This window comes from Caloenas nicobarica, chromosome 9 (assembly GCF_036013445.1).
Source record: "Caloenas nicobarica isolate bCalNic1 chromosome 9, bCalNic1.hap1, whole genome shotgun sequence".
In the NCBI taxonomy this organism is placed as follows: Eukaryota; Metazoa; Chordata; class Aves; order Columbiformes; family Columbidae; genus Caloenas; species Caloenas nicobarica.
In genome coordinates this window covers 18670429-18695643 of record NC_088253.1, presented here as the reverse complement: position 1 = coordinate 18695643, position 25215 = coordinate 18670429, and the positions used below count along the sequence as shown (strand labels likewise).

The 25215-nt window shown below is 38.8% G+C and overlaps 1 protein-coding gene across 2 annotated transcripts in view; it reads right to left on the bottom strand.

Moving 5' to 3' along the window:
* The window catches only part of CBFB (core-binding factor subunit beta), a 41369-nt gene that overhangs the window by 10852 nt on the left and 5302 nt on the right, over positions 1–25215 (bottom strand). The window contains exons 4-5 of one of the 2 annotated variants that reach the window (XM_065640907.1): positions 7641–7757; positions 3928–4054 (exon numbers count right to left, since the gene is read on the bottom strand). In XM_065640907.1, the coding sequence (XP_065496979.1) occupies positions 3928–4054; positions 7641–7757 (244 nt within the window). The remainder of the gene's footprint in view (positions 1–3927; positions 4055–7640; positions 7758–25215) is intronic. The other variant, XM_065640906.1, reaches the window with a different exon arrangement.

Here is a 25215-nt window from a genome sequence, read left to right as displayed (position 1 = left end):
ATGGCATCGGTTCCACATACACCCCCACAGTAGTGGCCTTGGACCACGTTCCCTGGGGTTTGGAACTTGCACATGGGAAGAGAACTTTGCCTTTGACTGGTATGAAGCCATTAAAAGTGCAAGTTTGCCAAGTAACAACTTTAACTGGGGATAAGGTCTTTCTTCATGTGTATTATTGAACATTTACTGTCTCAGCCTCCCAGCGTTTTGTAAAAGTGAAAGCCATTGGAATACGTTATTAATTTTGGAGGCATTAATTGAAAACACTCACTGACTTCAAAAGCATCTTTGAAAGAAAAGGATCCTGAACAGTGAGGCAGGATTTGCAGTATCTGATGTGACCAAGCTACATAAGTTGATAGAAAAATCCAAAAGCATTTGTATTCAAAACTGAAACTATGTTATATTTTAATAGAACACAGTTCAACTCAGAGGCACTTAAAAACTTCAATGAAAATTCCTAAATCCACTCACACCCTATTTACATTAGAGGAATATTGTAACTGCACAAAAATACTATCACTGCTGGAAATACAGGCACAACCTACCAGCCACTCCTGATTCTGCCCTCAGATGCAAAGAATATGTTCATTAAAACAAAGAGGTGTTGTGCTACAGAAGTCATCAATAAAGAGAATACTGTGTGATGAAAGGGAGGCAAACAAACCTGACAGTGCTCCGAGGGCTGTTGTTTTAAGTAGGTTTTGGTGGTGGTGGTTGTACACTTAAAAATGAAAATTAGTATAGTGATTATCCCTAAATTGTTACTGCACTTGCTATTTTTTTCCCCTTCAAAGTATTCCCATTCTAATATCCAGCTGCCACATACAAACCTTAGCAACAGTTTTCAACAACCTTTGATTGCAAGGATATACCACTTTGTTTTAAAGTCTACAGGGAGACTTAGAATAGCGAATCTTTTCTACACAGAAAGCTGTATAAATAAAAGAACTGAATCTGATCATTTTCATATGCTGCCAGGCTTTGGATGGATAAATGTTTCCACAGAGCTGGCGCCTCTGTTTTGGGTAGAAGTGGGTGGAATACTGCAGGATTCCCCTTCCCTCCCCCACTGAAGCAGAATCTGGTCTCTATTAAAGGCATTTCAGCTGTAATTCTACTGTCTGAAATATCCTGGTTTTATACAGTGTTGCAATTCCTAAAACAATCATTAACACCGATGAGATCCTGTTCCAGGTCTGGCAATTCTGAGTTTTACTGTCCATGCCAAGCTTAGCAGGAAAGAAAAATTCTAACTTTTAGTAATGATCAAAGGTGTAGATATAATATTAAAAAGATTATGCTGAGAGAATCTCCATCTGTGTGTAGTGTAACATACGTAAAAATTCACTCGGCACACCTAGAATCCTCCTTTTCTAGCTGGCCTATAAAAACCTTCAAGTACCATCTCTGTAGTGCAACCAAAGATATAACTTGACCTATTGAAATTACACAAACAGAAAAAAAACCAGCCTGGACTGATGCTTTTATAGCTGTCAGCAATGCAATCACCAGAAGGGTACAAATGACAAACTGTATTTCCAGGCTGACCAGGCATATGAGGACTGGAAAATCCAATACAGGCCGTAAATACAACAAACGTGGGAACGCCCATTTATGCGCTACTTTCTATAGAGAGCTCTATAGGATTATCGTGAGCACCCTACTTAAGTGTTCAGTGATTAAAGTTCAATTGCTTTGGCCTGAATGCTGTGTTAGAAGCTGTGTGAGAATACAACTGAAGTGAAAGTCAGGGAAACAATGAATGGTTTTGGAAACCTGATTCCTCCTTAGGAATGCACTGTAAATCTATTCCCTCCCCTGCCCCACCCAAAAGATCCTGATTTTTATCCAGTTCTACGATCCAGAGTGCAAAAGCTCATCTGTAAATATTCTAGATATGTGGCTGGGATGTCTTCCTTCAAACACACAAATGGTAACTGCAATGTGAAAACCAGTTACAGAACTACAAGTAATCAAGGCAAATATCTCTCGGTTATACATATTAAACATGTACAGTAAAACAAACAAACAAACAACATGCAAACCAAAATGTATCGCAATTATTAAAAACCTGTATTTGATATCGCATAAATTTGAAGTGCCTTTGAGGATGTTTTTCATTTTGCTTAAACATATTCAAGTCAGTATTCCTTTTCTTCCTTTCTGTAGTTGTCCTACATCAGTGCTTTAGAGCTGGGACAGTGATTATTGTTGTTTTAGGAGAAAATGGGTACTGACAGCTAATAAGGACATCTCTTAATAACAACTGCCTGCTGCCTTATTAAAAGCAAGAGTCTTTTCAGAAGCTATTGAATCCGGCTCCTGCAGCTGGCCAGGGATGTTGCTGTTTGTGTCGCAGTGTCACAAGTTTTGATGTCTGTCATGAAGACCTAGATGCTCGATATTACCTCAATCTCACAGTTAATTGAAAGAGTTTTTATACATCCTAACTGCACGTAAGTGTTTTTTACATTTGGACGAAAGAATAAGTCTCACAGAATTACACAAGTCATCTCAGGAAGCCCCATTCTTTTTTAACCTTCAGCATTCAGTAGGTACACAGCTGCTTCTCTGTAGTAGCAGGAGTGGGGGAAGAAGGGCACAGTAAAGGAAAATAAATCAAGAAAAGCTTGAAGTAAATTGAGGCCAAGGACATAACCTGCTACCAGGTTTAAAGTTCCTCCTGTGGTGTTAAAATTAAGGCAGGCTGCCACAGACCTTCACGAACACTTCGAGTTAATTCTACCTTCCTTTTGAACTGAACCTGCAAGCAGGTTCCAGCTATGCTGTGACAGAAAGATTCAGGTAATCCAGCTGTTCCTCCAAGGATCCAGGGGTAGCAAGGCCTCCACGGCAAGGATTTTACCTTTGCTACAGCTGACATCTGACCTGGTGACATCAGTGTTTACAAGGAGATGCACACCAGCCATCCCTTCAGAGATATTATTCTCCGCATCTGCCTTTTCCCCTCTCCTTCTCATGCTCAGTGTCTTCCAGTTGTACTTGGAAGCAAAGAAAGTCTGTCTAATCATCTCAATTAGCAGTAAGGATGCCAGAAGTAGCTTAGCAATAACAATAATCAGATTTTCTAAAAACCTGAGAAGCAGCAGATTGATCACATTCCGCTATAGTAAAGTCAGGCTGTACTGATGAAGCAGGAAGAAGGAAACAGTAAGGGAAAGAAATTCAAAGCGTTTCTGTTTTCTCCCTACTCTCCGCCTGACCTACAGCCTGCCTCAACTTGCCAACTCTCTTTATGTGTTACTCGTCCTTTTACAGTTCTTGCCTTTCTGACATCTCAGAGCAGCTGGTTTCCATTCCCTCTTCTGGCTCCTCTTTTCTTGATCCCAGTAATTTCTGCTCTCATCAAGAAGAAAAAAAAGAGTCAAGACTGAGGGGCCCTAAAGAAGCAAAGAACAAGATGGGGTGAACTACACCAGTGAAACAGAGAAGAAAGACTCCTCACTGCTAAGAAAAAGGTGAAAGGAAAATAAAACTAGCCCGTTCAAGAAAGTAGACTGTGGCATCTGGTTAAATGCACTGGTAACACTCCCCACAACATGGGATAGCAAGTTACAAAATTATGTGCCCGCAGCCCCCGAAGCCTTTCCCGTGTTCATGAGAAATGCACAGGTCACAAGATCCCTCCCTCTGCGATTAGAGTATCCTGAGAGAGATGGCAGCTCTGTGAACAACCGTATCCTTTCAGGTTAAGTACCCACAGAAATGACATCTACAGAAAGGAAAAAAGGATAAAATCCGATAATTCTTATCAAAACTTCAAAACCTTGAAATCCATTTTATAAGAGTTAAAAATAATGAACTTTATATATAACAACATCAAACAAACAAACACAAAATACACAACATTGTACAAACAGACATATAAACGGAAACAATCTAAAGTTTTGGGAAAGTACTAACCAGTTACTGACAGCAGCTGTGAAACCCTCACCTCCATTTCCTCCCGATGAGACCTGTCTCTATCCTCGAACTCACGAGTTCTTCGCCGAGCTTCTTCAAAGGCTTGTTGTGCCAATGCATCCTCCTGCTACCAAAGCAGATGACACAGAGTGACACAAAAGGTTACCTGCCTTTCTCCCAGATCATATTTCTTCTGAAGACCAGGGGTCACTTGGCAGCAAGGACGAGTGTGTCCGACAGGAGCTGCCAGACAACAGATGAGTTCCAGCAAATGCTGATATAGGTTAATGAAATAATACTCACCTTCACCGCTGCAGTAGGGATAACCAAAGCTGCAACGCAGCTACTACTAAAATACATTTTCAAAGGAGAACTGCTTTTCCAAAGCAGTTTAAAATGCTGCTATTTTAAAAGCTAGGAATTCTCAGATGTTATATGAACAATGCAATACATTTTATTCTCCTTATAGAAGTCATTGCAAAGCCAGTATTCACAGGTTTGAGTAGATAGAGTCCACCAGCATCATTATATAAATAATGGTAATTTAATTATCTTTCACTTAGAAAGAGTATTATCTAAGTTACAAATCAAATAAATCCCTCATTTTACCAAAAGCTGCTGAAGGTGCATCAGTATGAACATTAGTAATCCTTATGTGTGATTTAAATTATTTAAATTTTGATGCATAAGAAAGTGCAAAGCAGAAGTTATTCCTCCACTAATTCATACACATTCACACACAATACAGAAGAAACCTGCAGGTTTTCAACAGTCCCGTTGTTTATTTTCAACAATGGCTTATGCACAGGAACAGATTTAATAAATTAATGCTCCAAAAACCCCTTCAAATCTATTTTATACTGGAAAATATTTAAAATAAAGTGCTATTAATATGTAAGATATTATTAACTCTATTACAATTATTTTAGCACATATTTTGCTCAGAATGAAAACCAGATAGCTCTGTTCCCCGCCAGAATTTTAAAATGTTAAGAATGGAGAAGTCTAAAGAGGGTCCACAAAACAGTACGGGATAAACTGTCTTGGTTCTCCCTCCCTCCCTCCCAACTCCTCAGCTATAATTACTCCTAATTCTGCCTATGATTTCCCACCCCCACCCCAATGTTATTTTCAAGTTTATAGTTTTATTAGAAAAAAAAAAAAAATCCCAACCTTGACTGCTAGAGGACATAAACATGTTGAGAACCCAACTAAATTTTAATATATCAAGGGATTAAGTGCATACATTCTTTAATTAAAGATAAAGCATCTCTACTGTGAGAGAATGTTAAATTGCTTTTTTTGCCACCGGCACAATCGTGCACCCTGAAGCTACTTTGTGAAATGACATGAACAAGTGCCCCTGGTGGCCTAACACACTTAAATACAAACATCTGCCAATCAATAAGTCCACAGAGGCAGGTCCCCAGAAAGCTACATGGAAAGGCAATGTTTAAAGCTGCCAATAAGATAACATTTTAACACTACCTACTATTTTTAAAAGTACAATTTGGCCCTTTATAGCTATCTTAATGTTCATGCAATGCATAGCAACCAAGGTCAGACAGTGGAAAGTAAGTTTGTTCTTAATAATGCAGAAGGATAAAGTAGATATGCTTTTCTCCCAGATGACTACAAAAAAGCTGCCTTCTTTCTACTTTACAGAAGCTATGTACATCTTTATCACTCTTAAATTACTTTATTACTTATATTACTTTATTACTCTTACTTAAATGAAAGCAGATTTTTTTATAAAAGATTTTTGTATTTTTACCATCATTTAAAGTGGTAATGCAAAAAGGCTAATAGCCGCAGCCAGAATATTTTAAAGAAATAGTCATAACCAAAAGAAACAAAATTAGAAATTCGTAGAAGAATCAGTATGTTGACATCCAGAATGAACACATTGACAGCTGAAACACTGCTTTACTAATGTCTGAGAAAGGGGGAAAAAAAGCATCAGAATATATTTAATTTAAAAAGTGCTCTACGCTTGGTGATGTGTTATAACAGCAATTAGTGTCTCAGGATCTTGTACAAGAGTTTAAAAACCTTTTTTCAAATGTCACCTAAATCTACAATTATAGCCTAGCAAATTTGGCTTTATAAAACCAAATTGTTTATCCATCTTAGTTTTAAATCAGTAAAAATTCTCCTGGTACGAATCTAGTAAGAAATAGAAGAATAAGCAAAATATGAGCTATACCAACATGAGAACAGAACAAAATGAACCACTCAACCTAGAAAAAGGGAGAAGGTTACACACACTCGTACATGTACCCCCAAACCAGCACCTGGTAGGAAAACACTGAGAACAACCATTTCTAACTACTGAATCTGCAGAGCAAGAAAGAGCTATCACAGAAGAGACAGAAAAGCACTGAAGATAGAAACAGTCTTTTAAGGACACTCAAATATAAAATCCAGGGATATTTCAGCCCCAAATAGGGAAGATATTCAAGCACATACATAGAAATTTGTGTTAGTCCACTGAAGTCTGAGCAAGCAGCTGAATCGGGGCCTCCAGTAACAAAAAAACCTGCTTAGCAGAAAGACATTAATATGCTGCGAATTAAATAGAAAGAACACTAGCTTGAAAGTTACAATTCAAAGTACTTTATTGTTGTGCATGTGGGTTTTCTTCCTAAAATGTTTTTTGACCTGATGAAGGATAGTATCGTTTCTAAAGTGCAGCAGCAAAGAAAAAAATATATCTGATCCCAGTATTAGTTAGTAAGGAGTGGTAAGAGGCAGGAAAGTGCAAGATGATTACATTTGTGTAAGGCAAGCCTCCCAGAAAATGAGAGTGAAGGGTGCATATGGGGAAGGAGGGCATGCATGCCAATAAGACCTCTAATTTAAAAAAGCCAGTGGGTACCACAGACACTACACTGCACAGTATGAGGCACTTAAACCCGTTCTGACATCAGTGTTATTCTGGGATCCAAGTCAGTAGTTAGGTCCATTGTCACTAGCAATATTAAAACCGTTCTAAAAAAGGAGGCAAAATGACAGATGCAGGAAAGAGGAAACTGAAGAATGTGAGAGATTGCCCAAATGTTTACAGTGCTGGTACACACATACACAAAGGACACAACGCAACATAAGGGTGCAGCTACTTCTGTGTCTGTTTAAGTGCCTTGCAACATCAGTAACTCTTACGTACTACTGCTGAAGCAAATAAGATGAATAATGACCTCGTAATCACCGAGAAGCACAAACTGAAAACAAATTATGCACCTGTAACTGAGTGCAAACATATCTGAAAAGGGTGTAGAGCAGTTACTCTCTTTCCAGAGAAAACCTTGTTGCAACAGGAACTGAGCTACCTCAAACACCGACAGCCAGCTCTGTAAGCAGCTAACGCCACAGCCAACAGCAGCATTCAAGTAAAAGCTTGATTCTGTGGCTCTTCTGACCGATTAACAAAAGGTGGCAGGACTATTCTAAGCATAGCACACTCTCCCCTAGGCATCCTGGAGCAAGCATGCAGGGCTGTCACTATCTCAAAGACACTGTTTTGACACAAAGTATTTCTATTTAATCCAGAACAAAAATCACAATAACATGATCTCATTAATGTACAATTTGGTTTCTTAAGTTAGGGAGAGGCAAGGCACCACAACGCTTGCAAATATACATGTTGCCACAAAAAATTTGATTTGAATACTTCCAGCTCTTGAACAGAAACCAATCAATCAATCAGCTCTTACCTGTGCTCTCTCTTCATCAAATTCCAGGCAGCCCATACCATCCAGTCTCTGTAGATCTATCCAGCCTTTCCAGATTACACAGACACCATTAAGAATCATCGGTGCCTTCAAGTACACCTGAAATAAAAGCAAAGCAGATGCTATGAATTTGAAAGCATTTACACACATGCCTGCACGATGAAAATACTGAAGCAGGAAGCTCCTATATGTATTCTTAGAAGAACATCCAAACCAGCTGGTAACATGAGACTCCACTTTACAGCTTCTCCTGCCTCCTTTCCAAGAACTCATTTTAATCAAGTGAGTGCTGTAACTTTTGCCTACTGTACTGGATGGAATAAGCTGTGTTCTCATTTTATAAAGTGGCATGCACCAGGATTTGGTTAGAACTCGGTCACTGCTTTCAGTTAAAGTAGCTGTTTTTCTTGTCAGCTTACCTTTGTGTCCCAAGGAAAGTGGCATGCTGCCAGGCAGGGAAGATCCTTCACGGCACGTTCAAGTGGTTAAACAAACACATGCTCTCTACTCCCAAGCAGCACTGCATTTTGCCCCAATACATGAGCTCTTTCAAAGAACAATCACCAGTTTCAGTCCTCCTCAAATTTACAAACTAGTTAGAGAGTTTAGTAAAATATACTATATACACACACCATGCTAAAAATAAGAAAGTCTTCCTGTGTCTATTCTAGCATTTGTGAAAGGCTTTTCAAAAGAAGCAACACCAGATGATTAAAACCCATCTACAGCATCAACATGCAGAGTGCCTTGAGCTGCAGCAAGGAAGAATGCATGAGCTTAAGGCCCTACATCTGGATAATGGTAGATGATACAGTGATTTAGAGCGGAAGTATTTCTCCTTCTAAAGACCAGAGATTAATCTCCACACAGGAAATTTAAAAAGAAGCAAATGCAACACTAAATGAGTTTGACACCCTGTATATAACAACATCAGCCTAAGAAAAAACAAAACAAAACAAATTACCACACACAGCAAAATTACCTGAACAGTGAAGAAAAAAAAAAAAAAAAAAGAAAGAAATCAACTTTCAGCAGTTATGTCAGCTTACTTGCAAATCAAACCCCTCATGGAAAAGAAATTTGTCTATGTTGAATTGCCAGAGAAGCAAACCATGCACACAGGCCTGCATCCACTTCAGATTTAAACGCTGTCTAGACATTCAAGATCCTGTTGAGTCTTTTCGGTCTTCAGGGGTGGCCCAGCTAAGTAGGGGAATTTTCACACAGCATCTCCTTTAATAGCTCTAAATTCATCCTCTGGCAAATCCTCATCGAAGTATCATTGCTATTAAGTGCTACAACACGTGTCAAAGCAGCCTGACTGTGCCCACCTGCTCAGCTCCACACTTACCAGCTGTAGGGTCACTCGAGCAGAAAAAGGAAAAGCAGAGAGAGGTGCAGAAGGAAGGTCAGCCTTCCTGATGCAAAGGCTATCCTGGCAAAAATAAGCACTGAACGACACGAAAGGTAATCCCTGAGTGGAAGAGGGGGGAACAAATAACACGAAACTAAATGTTATTTGCCAGAGAAAATACACATTTGATCTCTGAGCTTGATTTTTACAATTCATCACACTTCAGTATGAAGGGACATCCTCTAGAAGTTTTAATTAGCACAGTATGCAGTAGCTCAATAACGAAGAAATAAAGGTTAGTTCAAGCATATCCTCTTCCTACCAGCTCTCCTACTGCAGAGTCTGCACTAAGAGGAGCACAGAACGTTTTTCTGTCCCCGTATTCACAGAACAGCTATGCAAGTCATCACACCTATGTCTTCCGTGATGACAGCACACGATGCTGGGTGCAGATCTACCGGCCGACAGCCTTTGCGAGCAGAGGCGTCAGAACCAGCATGAGTAAGATGTGGACTACCAGGAAACCACCTCCCACAGCCCTCGTTTCAAGATCAAGCATTTCAAACATGCTACATACAACATTACTCCCTTTCAGCACAGTCTTCAGTCATTCATCTCACAAGAAATAAACGAAGTATGCATCACCAGTTTAGTGGATATATTTAATTAGTTTTGAAGTGAAAGACAGATAAGGAGGCTATTGGAATCAAAGGTAATTCTAAGAATGCAGAGTAATTCAAAAGCAAAGGGAAAAAAAGCAGCATAACCTAACCCTTAATCTGTAAAGATAAAGCAGTCTGTACTCTAATGCTAGTTACTTTTTGCAGAAGCAAACAAGCATTTTGCTGATGTTCATTTAGGGTTTACCCTTCACTAGCCTCCCCATCCTTCTAGCCCATGACAAAAGCCTGGGAAATCAAGTGACACAGGATTTCCCACAGATGACAAAAATCTAGCTTTAAACGTTGTCCAGAATGAGAGTATTTTTTTGTTTGTTTCTTTGACCAGGAATATTAGATGACACCAACTGCCTCGTTGTCCATTCAATTGCCTTGGTCACCGCAGCTGCCAGTGCATCATGTGCAGCTTTCATAGCCCAGTGCAAACAGGAGGTAGCCCAGACGCAGCTGCCAAGGGCTCAGCTTTTCAAACACAAAACACACGTCACCTGGGAGCCTGAGCAGCGCTGGAAGTTCCATGAAAGCCTTCGCAAGTCAAAGGGGAAAAGGGAAACAAGTTGACAGAGCCGATGTGATTCCCGACAGCTCCTATCTGCCCTAAGCACTCTGCCAAGGCAGGCTGTGAACCGCTGGCACACAGCCTGACCTTTCCAGATAAAGCACTCTGCCTTTGCTCCCGAATCAGAGCCCTTAAAGCCTTACACCGCTGGATTCTCTAGGTCTTCACAACTCAGATAATCAACATTTTTCACCTCTGAGAGGATGGATTCCTTAGCAAGATATTTGAGTTTTGAAGTTACTATATAATAATCATTCAAATTTAGTGTAATTCATTTTGAAACAACAGGCGTTTATGCAGGAACTTTTCTCTCATTAAAACAGACAATAAAGCATACCGGTGCTTTCTCCTTTATTTTAGAGAAAATAATTTAGATCCCTTTCTCCCCCCTCCTCTTTCTGGAGAATAGAAAACACCTAAGACTGTAGCCAAAACCGTTTAACCACATATTTCCTTCTTTTCAGATAAAGCCACGCTGGTTCCCTTTCAATTTCCGAACTTAACCGAATTATTAATAAATTACTGCTCTTGTCTATGAGTACATGATCTGTTACAGCACCTCGAAATCCAGCACAAAGTTGTCTTTTAAAAACTTTCAGAATTCTCTATTCTGAAATTTGCCTTAGGACAGTTACAGTAATGCAACAAAGGCACAAGCCACATTATTTCTATACAGACCCCCAGCTTCCCCCCTTAATATTACTGAGCTGTACAATTTGATTAAAAGTAGATTAAAGTATGTCTTTGTTAGAATAACTACTTCAAGGTTTTGTTGCTAATGGCATTTATATAAAATTATAAGTCCTGCCCACAACCCCAGGTACTTTTCATAATAATATCTGGAAGTGAGTCTTGTAAAACTTTGGACACTCAGGTGAAAAGCACTAGAGAGTAGCAGGAAGAAGAAGGGGTTGGAAATCAGGCAATTACTAGTTTCATATTCAGTGGAGGAATTTAATGCTACATAGAGAAACCCCAGCATAGGGCTATACAAGAGGAAAAAATATATTATACAGCTGCCTCCTTTCACAGTACGGTCCACCCAATAAACCAAGTGAAGCATGGCTTTTCTCACAGTGACAGTAGACAAGTAACAATACTTGACTTAGTTACACAAATGCTGAAGGAGAATAAGTCCTCCCTCATTTTGCACCCTCATTTTGCACACGCCAGCTCAGCCAAAGCTAATTAGCTTGTTAGATTTTGAAACCTAGGTAAACTGTCATATCCTGACATCGGCAATTTTTACCATCTTATACAAGCCGAATTTTTGTTCAGGCAGCTGTTACACAAAAAAGTTTAATTTCACTTCAAACTACATCTTCCCTTTCAAACTCCTACTACAAATCAAGATAGCATTAGAATTTTTTAAATGGGAAATGCAGACATGTTACTTTTACATTGGAAACAAGCTTTTTGTGTTAGAACAAATATTCTGCTTGCTGACTGACCAACCAGCGAGAGCAGACACTCCTGTCTCCTGGCAAATCATCTGGATGGAGGACGAACAGCACCATAAACACTCACAAACTTGAGAAGGGGCTGCACAAAGACACCAGGCTCCAAGTTGTTGCGCTGCGTTTGTGCTTCCTCAGCCTACCAGATCTCAAAGACCTCTGTGCCAAACCTTCACTATGCACTGTATCTCGCCTTCCTTTTTGTGCTCTTTCAACTGATCTGTTACTACTTTTCCTCTGCAATTTTAACAAGCAACGCTTTCCTCCAACTCCAACTGACTGGAGTTCGCGTTGTTGTTAGAAACAGGAAGGGATTTGGCTACTGTAACACCATTTCTTCACGTTTTGAAAACCAAACTTGATTTTAATATAGTGAAGCAGACGGAGGACAATTCTCGATTACTTTAAAAAAAGCTGTGTTACTTGAGCACAAGACGCAAACCCTCAGTTTCACATCCTATTTTAGTTCTCTAGTAAACCCTTATCTCACAACACCAAGGTATTTAACTGATGTGCTAGAGATATGCTATCTGTACGCTCCATCCACATATCCTGCAGTTACAGAAAATGTTCGTTCTCCTAAAGCAACCAAGCCGCTTCCTCCCCCAGAGATTGCACACCATTCTCACCACCCACCAATAAATCTGAACGCTCGCAACAGGCACCAAAACCACCGGGACCAACTTCACCCCTCCCCGGGAAACACCAGTCCCCAGTGAACTGGTGCCGTCCCCTCCCTTCTGTTTTCATTTTCCCAGCAGACTGGAGCAAAACACGTTCTTTCAGAAGAGGCTCAGCTCTGACTCACCGTCTGCCTCATTACACACACATCTGCCCATTCATAACTGCTCACACAAGCTGCCTCTCTCCCCGCTGAGCCAACTGCACACGTCCCAGGTTTTATCCCACCTTCCCCTGAATCATACCCCGCTTGAAATATTTCAGCAGCAATCCCCGCAGTGACTTCACCAAGAAAGAAACAGCTGTAAACTTTTTCTGTAAGTATGAAAGACGTTGAATTGGTTCAAGCTAACATCAGCTTCTCCCCAGATAACAGGGCCCTCATTTGCATATCATAATCAGAGAAGAGTTGCTAGCCTGGGTTTCAAAAAGGGAAGCAAATTATGAAAGACAAAAAAAGAAAAAAAAAAGCTTTTCTAAAACTTTGCAACAGAATTTATAACACTAAAATCCTCAGTTATTTGGGGAACAAAACGGGATAGTACCTTCGTCAGCATAACAACTGAAGTTACAGCAAAAGCTGACAACTCCATACAAGGCTTCAGGCTACACTTTCAGATAGTGATCACTTAGCTTAAAAGAAACTAATGAAAAATACCCAAGTCATGGACAGAGTTTACAGCACTTAGACTTTGTTAGTTCAACTCTGAAACAAAACCTTTGTAACATAGTTTTATCTGGGAATGAAATAGTAAATAGAACTAAATAAAAAGAATCCCATTTAGAAAGTCACTACGAGTGAAACAGTTTTTAGTGATTTTAATCTTAGAACAATAGACATCATTACGAACCGTAAGAGCTCAAAAATCCAACAAATTTACATCAATCTTTCTGTCTCATGCCTCAAAGCATTCTTCTTCCTTTAAACACAAAAAGAAAATGTTTTCAAAGTTATTTTGAAAGCTACATCTTGAAACAGCTTCCACTGTAGGAAAATGAGGTTTTGTTAAAATTCAAACCCAACACTATTTTGTAAAAAGAAAAAATGCAAAGGAAGCGATACTTCCTGGCAAAACTAAAGTCTTTCCTGAACAGTTGTACGCGGATGACCAAACTGTGGCTTTCAAGATGAGCACAGCTCCAAGTTTCTCATGGGTGGCACCGGTGTCACCACTGTGTCCCACCACCGACCAGGGGCCCTCGCTGGTGCACCAGCAGCTGCCAAGGGGGGCTGCTGGGACCCCATATTTCCCTGCCCAGGACCTCCTCCTACAGCTCTTCCTTCCTGTGATCGCACAAAGATGTGTCGCTTGCAACTTTAGACTATGTAAATAATTTGATAAGAGGCAGGGTAAGATCACAAATGACCAGGCCTGTTGTAGCGTATGAAAAAGCCCATTGCGACTTCTTGGTTTTTCCTCTTTCCTCTACATTACCTACACATGCCATAACACCCACCCAAAAACCAAACACAAACTGAAAAACCAACAACCCAGGCACCACTTTTTACACACATCAAGAATTTCTGGAAAGTTTAACATTCAAAATGAAATAGGGTTACTCTATTTCATCAGCTATGACAAAGGTCGATTCCACAAGCAAAAACAGAAATATAAAAACAACAGTATGCTTGCTAAGAGTCTCAACCTAGACTGTTACACCCAGGAAAAAAAAAAAAAAACAAAGAAAACAAAAGTTGTAAATGCAGTCTTTCATACTACAATGTTTTCAGATCACAGAAAAACATGGAAATACATACTCACCAACTGTGAGGAACAAAACATATTGGAGAAAAGAATTTGCTGAAATACAAAACAGCCCATGAATGGCTAACAGCCTGTATTACAACTTTAATAGCAACAAGTAAAAATAGCTGAGCACAGGGCTAACTAATTTAACTATTATTCACAGGGCGTCATTGTACAGAAGCAGGTAAAATTGTTAAAGATTTTAAGGCCTTGTATCTTCCACCCTTTAAAGCAATATATCCCTTGTTCATTCTGCTTTTGTGTACTGGAGCTTATTAAGATAAATTTAAACCTTACAGTGTATTAGAAAAGTGGCAACTATGATTTAATTTCTCAGAAGGATTCTTAATTTAGTCTGACTTTTATCAAAATATTGTACCTGCCAGATTCAGGAGTCAGAGGAATACAATTTTTTTAATGCAAGTTTTATACTCTTAAATGCATTCTTCCCACCCTTCCCCTCTCGGAAACCTATGAATTTATACATGTCTATATATACATGCTGATGTCACAGGTGATTCAAGATACAGCTTGAAATATTAGCTTAAGGCATTTCACAGCCAAGGGGTGAAAAATAAAAAAAAATAATCTCAAAAAACTTGTGCCCTAAGTTCCATTCAAGAACACCAACACCACAAAAATCTATTTTAGCTCTCTAATTATAGCAGGTGTTTTGATAACAAGTGATAGCGTTCCTTTGGTGTATTCCCTCAAGAAAGAATAGGAGTATTCACAACTGGAAAACAGTCTCAGAAAAGGCTACAATTTTCAGCTTCATAGCAAAACCTGATGGTCTGGTATTATGTACTGCAGCCGATTTTTAAGTATGCTTATATAAATCACTTGGTTATATTACAAATAAAACTAAAGTTCTGGAAACTGCTCATCTAGGTAAAATTCAGATGCAGCACAACCCATTTTTACAATTCTATGTAGAAAATAAATCCATGTATGGACTCACGTTTTGTGAGTAGTACCAGAGCTGTGACAAGCCCTCTTTCAACACACTTTCTGTATTACTGAAATGCTTCAGCAATGCTTTTTGTTTTGGTTTCTCAAACTTCAAAAAAGAACAGCAGAAAAAAAAAAAATCTTCCTCACTTTGCAAGAGAAACAGAATTTACAAGTCACTTTGAGAAAACCTGACATTTTAATGGGTTTTTTTGGTTGTTGTTTGTTGGGGGTTTTTTCTGCCTAGTTAGCTCAAATACGTAATCATGACTCCTTTTCCAAAGCAGATCAATGGTTCATTAAATTATGCAGGTTACTATTCCACCTAACTAAAATACAAGTCTATAACTAAGAGCAGATATGAAGCATTAAGGATGTCAGAACAAATGCTGTGGAGACTACAGCATTTAATTCCTGGATTACAATCCCTGGCCAGTATTTATGCTTAGAAGTTAAACGAGAAAAATCACTCAAATGCTACTGCACAGAAATTATACTCATCATTTAGTAACAAATAAGTCTCCGGACACAGTTCCAAAATATTGCAACTGCTGGACTGAGCAGGAAACATACACTACACTTGACCAAAGCCAACGAGAAACCCCTAATACAAAGTAAAAAGTAGGTGGCTTCTTGGTTTTGCAGTGTCACTACAAAAACGTCTAATGCCTCCCGACACGAAACGTGTCTCATGCTCAGATTCACCCCATTCACCTTCAAAAAGACAAAACTCAACGTAATAGATGGAACTGAGAATCAACAAAAATGCAATAAGCAGCATATAAGGATAACCTGAAAGGCCAACATATGCCGAGGTTTTCCCCTGTGAAATTTTACAGGGTCTTTTATCAGTACGTCCTTACCACTAGATTCTACATGAGAAAAATGGCTGGATTTTAAATTTACTCTCCCAAAACATGCATGCATTAAAAAAGACCCAATTTTTCTCACAACATTTGAAAAGAATAATGTTTTTGCAGCAAAATATTGCTAGGAGACTGCTGCAAGTATGCACGCACAGAACGGACAAACGCTTACGCTCACAAAACCAGTTAACTAACAGGGACACGCGCTGTTTTCTGCCACGTTGACAGAATATACTTTCCAGACGGAAATTTCAAAATTGGTTGGGAAATTAATTCTTTTCAAGCTTTCAGAAAGTAGCAAAGCAAAAAGCAGTTACAACTAGAAACTCCAAGAGGGTTAGAGAGATTTATGTAAAACACATCGCTTACACACCGCACTACCTGTGTGCAAATAAATAGCCCATTAAACCTCTATTTTTTAACTGAATATTCGGAATGCGTAACATAAGTAAACTTAATTAGAAGGTACCTGATTCTGACAACATGGGCAAGCAGCTAGTAAAAATGACCCAGGAACTGACCCAAGCAGGAGAGGGGCACAAAAAGTTCCCTCTTTTGCCCTCTGGCTTTTATTACATTCTTGAGCAGTTTGACAGCCTCACCCTTTCCCCTTAAGCAGGATTCAAGTCTGGAAAAACTGCATGAACATTTACTCAACAAGCAGTACTGCACCAAGCCTTAAAATAATGCAAGTTAGTAATTTTTTGTCTTTTGTATACCATAACAACTACTTCGCTTTCATCACCCAGTAAAATTTCATGGTGTCGTAATTATTCTGTAGAAAACTATCAGCTTCTGCAGAGAAACATCATCAGCAATGGCTGTGAATTTTCTTGAAGAGAGTAATTAGCACTTTCAGACACAGGTTTAATACCAAGTTCTCCAAACAGCAAAATCCTGGGGGGAAGTGGAATATATATATAGTTATAAAGATAGTGAACAATATAAAAATAGCTTTGGTCAGCCAAAATGCAACAAGAATTCTCCTAGAAGAGACCCAAAACTGTATGATCAGTGGGAGAAGCAAACGGATTTTAAATCTTATGCATTATTTATTTTTATTTCCCATAAACCACTTACTGATCTGTTTTCTTGAAGTTTAAAAAATTTATAGCTGACATGAGCAATACTTCCTCAAAACTGATTATCGAGTTCCGGGTATCAGAATAGAGCTTAAGAAAAAAAAAAAATCATACTGCTGCTCTGAATGCTTTGTCAGGAAAGTACCATCCTGTGTGTTTCATGAACAGTCTGTGGTAAGACCCTGTGAAGTGATTTAGAAACAAGGGCTTTCTGGTTCACTGTAACTAAAATCCTGGTAATTTTCTGTGATGAAAACCCACCAGGCTACCAGGTTGTGCAATCCCATTGCAGGGTCCTGTCCTCTGACTCTTGTAGTTGGAGGCATCTGGACATGATATGATTGCCCATTGCCCCTCTACCCAAGGGAAAATGCTTGCCCTCAATATATTAAATAAATCAATAAATCAGAGAAGCATGCAAGCTTATAAAGAAATCCCCAAATGCTCTTTAGTAGCATGAGAAAAATACACTACTATAGTTGTTTTACTAGGTCTAGATGCCTCCCTGCCTTAGTTTCCCTATTATTAAGCACTCTTTAGGCTTGTACTAGTTTTCCAAAAAGAAAAAGCCCAGTATCGGCCCTACTGAATAATGTAAGCTGTTCCCTTTCTTTAATCTGTTTTGTTGTTGTTTTGGTTTGGTTTTATATTGTTTTGTTTGTTTGTTTTGGGGTGTTTTTTTTGGTTGGTTTGGTTTTGGTTTTTGGGGTTTTTTTTAAAGGAATACATTGGCCAAAAAGCTGTTAAAAATTTCTTCTTGTCACCTCTGATCTGTTTTGTCAAACAATGCTGGCTACTCCTCAACTGCCATCAAGACATCTCATCAGGACATAAGAGCCTCCATTGAGTCTTCCATCACTGCTGCTTCTCCAGATTTCAGATTTTAAAACTATTTGAAATATCCAACTGACAACACTTTGTCCTTGGTCACTGTATTTCAATAGAAAATAAAAATTTAATGACCCTTAAGGTTTAAGAACTCTGCCACCTTCCATAGGGTATTGTCTATATTTATACTGAAATGAAGAGATAAAACAAGTTGCATATCCATAAGTCCTACAACTTAAAGCTGCTGCCTGCAACTGTTTAAGCCAAGTATCTTAAATATAGAAAGAAGGCATAAATTCTGCACAGACTCCTCAAGTAGCTGCAATTTGGATCTCGTATACAAGTCTAGATATTACTGTTACAGAAAATATATAGACTTTCTGCTTTGACATCTGCAGCATCAGCTATTCTCCCCAAAATGGTCCTTTCATTAGCACCCATGTTCTTGGAATAGCAGTCTTGTGCAAGACTCCATTTTTTTTTTTCCATATTATTGTCACACTACACATTTCACCAGGCCAACTTGTTAAACATCAAATATGCAATTATGCAAGCTAATTAGCTCATTTCATTACTTGTACTTTGGACAATACAGCTTGAAGAAACATTTCAGTAACTTCCAGAAAAAATTAGTTTCTTGCAGCAAATGTTTCATCATCTTATTGAATTCTATTTTTTTTTTAAATATGAAGTATTACGTGATTTTTTTTTTTTTTACAAGGAAACAGACATTCTCCAACAGTAATGCTCTTACTTCTCTCATTAATTTATAAGAAGAGCAGAGAAGCGTAATGTTAGCAACTTTGCTCAGTAAGTGGAGGCTGATATGCAAACAATAAGATTAAACAATGTCTGGATTTCTTCCAGTATCTATGCTGCAGTAATCTCAAGTACTCCTTTCATCCACACAGCACTCATCTGTCCTTATAGACAGCTGGCTCCCAAAAGCAAAATTTAGCTCACTAACTCTGGTTTTGTTCCTCTTCTGGGAAACTTCAGGACAATGGTATATTTGAAGTCTTGACTATACAACTCCAGTGGGTGCATTTAGACTACTGGAAAAAGTTCAAGGTAATATGTAAAATACAACTGAATAACTGCTTCTACAACGGATAATAAAAGCGAATCAAAAGCAGGTTTACTGATGGCAGACACTAAGTACTTAAGACCTACGGAAAGGGTTGATAGGTAGGCGAACGGCCCAGCCGTTCACAAGCATTTTTCAAAATGGCATCACCACTGTGCATACAGTTACGCATGGACAAGGCTGCGAGCAGTAACAAAAGTATGTGGAGGACGGAGGGAGTGAAAGGATCGCGGGGAAAAGGCTGTGGGTGCTTGTCACATGAGAGATCCTGGTGTGACTCATGCTCTGGTGGCAGAGGGCACCCTTCGATAAATCACTCTTCAGCAACAACTGTCCAAATCTCAGCCAGGGGCTGCTTGCCAGCACGGGACAACGTGTACCTAACAAGCTATCGGCTCCACAGATTTCTCTTCCCAAAACACAAGGTCTCAATTGTTAACAATGTGTAAACTGGGCGCATACAGGCCTCTCCCCATTTTGAGGGAAAGTGAATAAGCAAAGATATACTGTGACTACCTGGCTCCAAATGAAGTTTCAATTAAACACCTCTCCTCTATGCAACAGCACGTCATAATGAATAACAAGAAGTTTCACTCTCCTCTAAAGCAAAATGGTATAGGAGCATTAAGAAATGACATCTGAAAAAAAAAAAAAAAAAAGGTAACTGAGCTGTCTCTGCTAAATAAAAGACTCTTAAGTACAAACACAACCATAAAATCTAGACTCACAAGCACCTACAGAAAACTAATATTTTGCTCAAGCCATATAGGTGATTCTATATGAAAAACAATCAAGCGCACCATCCAGGAAAGTGGATTCTTCTCATTCACCAAGCCTTTGCAGGACTCCCACCATGCAGCTCCAAGAAAAAAATTAAGATGTTTAGCCAGGCTGGCTACAACCTGGATACACCACCTAACGCATTTATCTGCTGCTACAATAATCACATGCTGACTTTATTGTTTAAAGCTTACAGAAAAAGCCCGAGAAAGACCAAAAGGAATGTCAGTGATGCAATCTTCATCAGGGCAACACCAGTTCCCTTGGCTGACACACACAACAGCACCTCAAAGGGCCAAGGCACAGGGACAGTTCAGCAGCTGATGTGCCCTCACTGACCACCAGCTGCTCTTCAGAGGAGAATCTCTCCCAGTTACAACGTGCTGGGTTGTGAGGCCACCACACAGACCCGAGTAGGAGGATGAAAGGAAAAGCACCAGCTCTGAGGACAGGCACCACTCCCATCTTCCCTGCTCCACATTCCTGAGGTAAGCTGAAACTACGCGGGAAGAGGAATTCTGTATCATTCTGCTAGCACAAAGGGAGAGAATAGTAGATGAAGAGGATGAAATTCTGATCCCAAAATATTCTTATCCTACCCCACCAGTGCATTAAGGAACTAGCTTAAAAAAAAAAAAAAAAAAAATCAAAGACTGTACAGAGCTACGCCACGAACCTCAGCTCGAGTTCAGATCCGTAAGCAACAAGACTGCTCTGCAAGAGAGTTTATGAGCAGGACAGCTCCTGGGAAACAAAACGTCCTCACCAGATGCCCTCACACACCAAGAGAAGATCCACAAAGGCTGACTTTTGCTAGTTTTCTAACCAAGTCAGACCTTACACGCCCATACACACACCTTTGCTCCCTCCGCCACATCCAAACAGCCCCGTGAACTTTTGTTCTGTGATGCCCAACTCTTCATGGCTGTAGCACCATCTCCTGCTGTGCTTTAAACAGAAACCTCCACAATAACTTGAAGGAGCATTAAATTACTACAGATAAATAAAAGAGATAACGTCTTAACTGTTAAGACCACACGCATCTCATGGCCGAGATGGTTTGCCCTATGTGGCAGCACACCTCAATACGATCTTTAAAATGACAGCTCTAGCATACTTTTTTTTTTTCCCCCCTAAATCCCAAACATCAGACATCCTTTTCTACTGATCTGGGAAAAAAAATTAAACTCACATCCTTTTTGTCCAGAAACTCAGTGGATTGCAGGGAACACATAAAAGGAACTGCTAACTGCAAGAACATTTTAGACAGCGACAACGCAAAAACCCTAAATACTGCTGGACTGAAAACATAGGAACTTAAGGAATATGGCTCTTTAACACTATTGTGAGGGTAAAATGGCAGCTGAAACTGTAAACCAGTTTTCCAGACACCCTTACCAATTTTTTTTTAAAGCCAAGGGTACCTAAAGAAAGAAAAAAGAAAGCTGCTGTTCCCCATTTGTCCGAATGACTTAAGGTTTCATCTAAAAATCTTCAGAAAGTGGCAGGGACCAAAGAAAGAAAGTAAAACTTCCAATTCAATACAGGTTAGTACTGGTATTCAGATATTTCTCATAAACCAAGCCTTCACTTTGCAAGCAAATTCCACTGGGTACACTGTGATCCTATGTTTGACTGAAAATTGCATTTGCTCAGAACACTAAGCAGCCAATAATCCATCCCAATTATAATGAAATTATATTGCTTAAGTCAAAAAGAAAAAGCTGATTTGGGGACAAGTCCTATCTGTCAAACCTCTAGTGAGAAAAGAGGACACAAGTGGAAAACTGGTGCTATTGGCTGTCATTTAAACATAGTTTTTATTCAAGTACAGCACCTTTCTAATTACATTCTGTAACTGCTGTAATGTCTGCAGCACAATATAAATTTTCAGGTTTTCAGATTTATCCAAGCACTTAGCATCGACTCACAGCCAAATAAAATTTCCTACTTACAACAGAAAAAACTGCACATGAGTAGAAACTCGGCACCTACAGGAAGAAAACTGAAGTCCAGTAGTGTTTAGTTATGGCTAGAACAAAGTTAATGCTCTAGCGAGTAGAAATCCTAGCTACATCACACATGTGGCATACCAGGCACTCTGAATCAATTGAAATCACGTCTGATGTGCTTTCCTCCGGAGCTGTGGAGTGCATAGCGCATTATACTGAAATAAGCCTGTTGAAGATTCTGGTTTATGAGCAGCTGCTGCTGAGCAGCAGACAGGAAGTTAAACTGCATTAGAAACGAGATGGAGAATGGTATTATGAAGGGGAGGGGAAATAAAACAACTGCACACACCTCATCAGTGTAGTAACTGGTATTTAAACAATAAAAAAGAACATCTGAGAACTACTGTTCACGCAGGTAAGAAAGACCAGAGCTATATAAACATCTCAAATAAAAAACGAAAAGTGGGGACATTTTATCTCACTGTAAGAAGCGTACAAAATGAATCATGCAAAGAAAGTTGATCACGCAGTTCTTAACAAAACAAGAGACTTTCAAGAAACTTATATTTTAAGCAGCACTGAAGTCCACACACACACACACAGTTCAGCATGAAGTTCATATGGTATCAACATAAAACTGAAGTAAAAATTAAAGAACTTCATTAAGCACAGTAAAGCTAGTGTATGTAATTAATGGTATCAGAGAACCAAGGTTAAAACAAAGCTCTCAATTTCGCTCCAGAGTTTGGTTATGTGAGATTTCGGGTGATACATTACACTACTACACTGTCTGCCTCTGAATTTCTTAACAAGATCTACTCATTTATTCTTTAAAAAAAAAAAAAAAAAAGAAGAACTGGACATTAGCTGACAACACAAAGGATCAGAAAGCCTTGGTATGATTATGATATTCAGACACAGGATAAGACAGCAAATTTGATGCACCCCACACACCCTCACAAATCACAATGAAATACAATGTTCTATGATTTTTACAATCTAGGGACCTATTTTTAGTACTACTTTTTCTTTTGCTATGACAAATCTGAAAAATTGCTCAAATACACAATTATATTTGCTACAGGTCAAAGACAGCACAGAATGTTAAAAGTATCTCAAAAAAATGTTAAGCTTGAGTTTAAAATGAGTAGAAACACGAAGTGAACACTTAGCTATCAAATTCTGGAATTAACGAGGACGGGGTATCCACAAGAGGCCTACCCACCCATCATGAACATCAGATGCATCAAATTAAAAGGCAAATTAAACATAGGAAAACCACCTCAGTTAAGAAATAACAGAATGAAAAATCTCAAGCCTATGAAGTAGATATTCACAGAATCCCAACTTTCCAATAGGTTCACAAGGATGTTGCTCTTTTTAAAAATTCAGTCATTGAAGAAGCTGCTTTGGTAGCTTTGTCGATCTGTGTACAAAACTGCTTAGGCACAATAGTGACATACTTCCACTCCGGATAAACTATTTTGGGCCATTATTTGCTTAGCCAAACAGTGAAGCAGAATTCCAGAAAAAAAATATTCTAGCGTTGGTAAGTTTATCTACATTCTAGATCTCAGACTAATGCCTAAAATAATAATTAACTGACAGCTCCCCCCATAGCCTTTTTTTATTCGTATAATTAAAAACATGCCTTTCTGGCTTAAATCCAGTGATGAACAACCACACGTTATACACTGCCTCAAGAATCAAAGCTCATAAAACAATGTTGCATAGAGCTACCAGAAATCACATGGTGTTAAGAGACTGTTAAAGCCTATGAAAGAAATTCTTAATAAAAACAAACTACAGAAATCCATAGAGGACAACATCTCAGACAATCCATATAAAACATTTAACTCTTTCTGCTGATAACAAAAGAAACACTCTCCCATTCTGCTGACTCCTCTTCTGAAGTTACAAGGGTGGCTCATTTTCAGACGAGTTTAACTCTGCGCAGAGCAAGTCTGCATTCACATGGGTTTTACACTAGTAAATCTTGATTACAACACTGAATTTGTGATTTGTTCATACTATGGCATAACACTATTCCCATTTAGTAGTTTGTCCACTTCTACCCTCATTCAGATGAATTCTTCTAAACATTTTAGTGAAGCATTCTGGAATTTACTGTAAACACACATAAAACAGGGAGTGGCATTCATTAATGAGGCTCATGTTCTATTTTAATACACAGCATGTCTACCACGCTCTTACATGATTAAGACAATGCAAGAAAATGGATGAAGTAGTTTAGTACTTTAAGAATTCATTCAGAGAAAACAAAGTTAAAAAAATCATAAGAGTAAATAAAATTAGTTTTGAACTGGCAAGAAGAGAGACTTCAGTCTTCTTACACATTACAAGAAAAATTCCTCATTCAATTGTGAGCCAGAATCAATATTTTTCAGTAACAGCCAGATTCAATTCAGTTTCCTTAGCAAAGCAGTCAGTACTCAGCACAGCCAACTCTACTCCTTCTCCCCCAATCTGTCAAACTCTGCGAGCCTCACAGGACCAAATGGAAAACAATTTTTTCCAAAAAAACCTCATTAAATTGAATTCCAAATACCATATCTGCCCTCGGGATTTTTTTTTCTTCCAATCAAGTTTTCCCACTATAGGAAATATTTATCTTCCACCTAGCAGCATTTAAAAGATCCAATATGCCATTAAACCTGAACATGCTTCAAATATTTCCTCGAGCCTGGTGGGTTTGGTAGCATTAACTGTTACTTGTTACAAGAGCGGGTAAAAAAATTTAGGCGAAAGCAAGAATTTTATAGTCTATTAAAAATCTATTACAGTCAAAAAATTATAAGGAAACTAGCCTGAGATGGAAGGGGTATGTGGTCTTTAGTGCTGGTCCAAACCTACTGAGGTCTGCAGAAAAGTCTCTAATTGAATTCAGTGATCTTTGGGTAAGTCCCAAAGCATCTACAGTAGCACAGATAAGAAACAGCACCTACATTTTAAAGGTATGTTTTTCCTGTAAAACAAAAACAGCTGTGATTTCACAACTTTATTCTGATGAGACTAAGCAAGATTTCTGACTTTAAATCTAATACAGCTTCAAAGTAACCATCACTGTCATTAGGGAATTCCAGCTTTCAATATCAGAAAAAAAAAATTCAAAAATCAATTCTGAAAGCGATGCTTATTCTGTGCTATTACTCATGGTGAAACTGAGGAAAAAAAGCTTCACTCCACTAAGCTGCACACTGAGTGCTTTCTGGATCTACTGGCAACCTAAGACCCAATGAAGTAACCCGTTCGAAGTACAAATTTTCACTACTGTCTCCCACAATTTGTTGGCCAAGGTCTAATATCTGAACCATTTCGGAAGAACCTACTCAACACTAAATTTAAATTGCTCCCAAAATCATAGTATGACACCAGAAATAAAGTTCTGTTCTTCAAAGTGAAAAAGCCACCAGTAGTAGCCACGTGTTTCCCTCCAGAAAAATTAACATGCTTTAAAACAAAGCGATACCAGATTTTATCCTACCAGCTTTCAGTTGTACTCATGAGACTA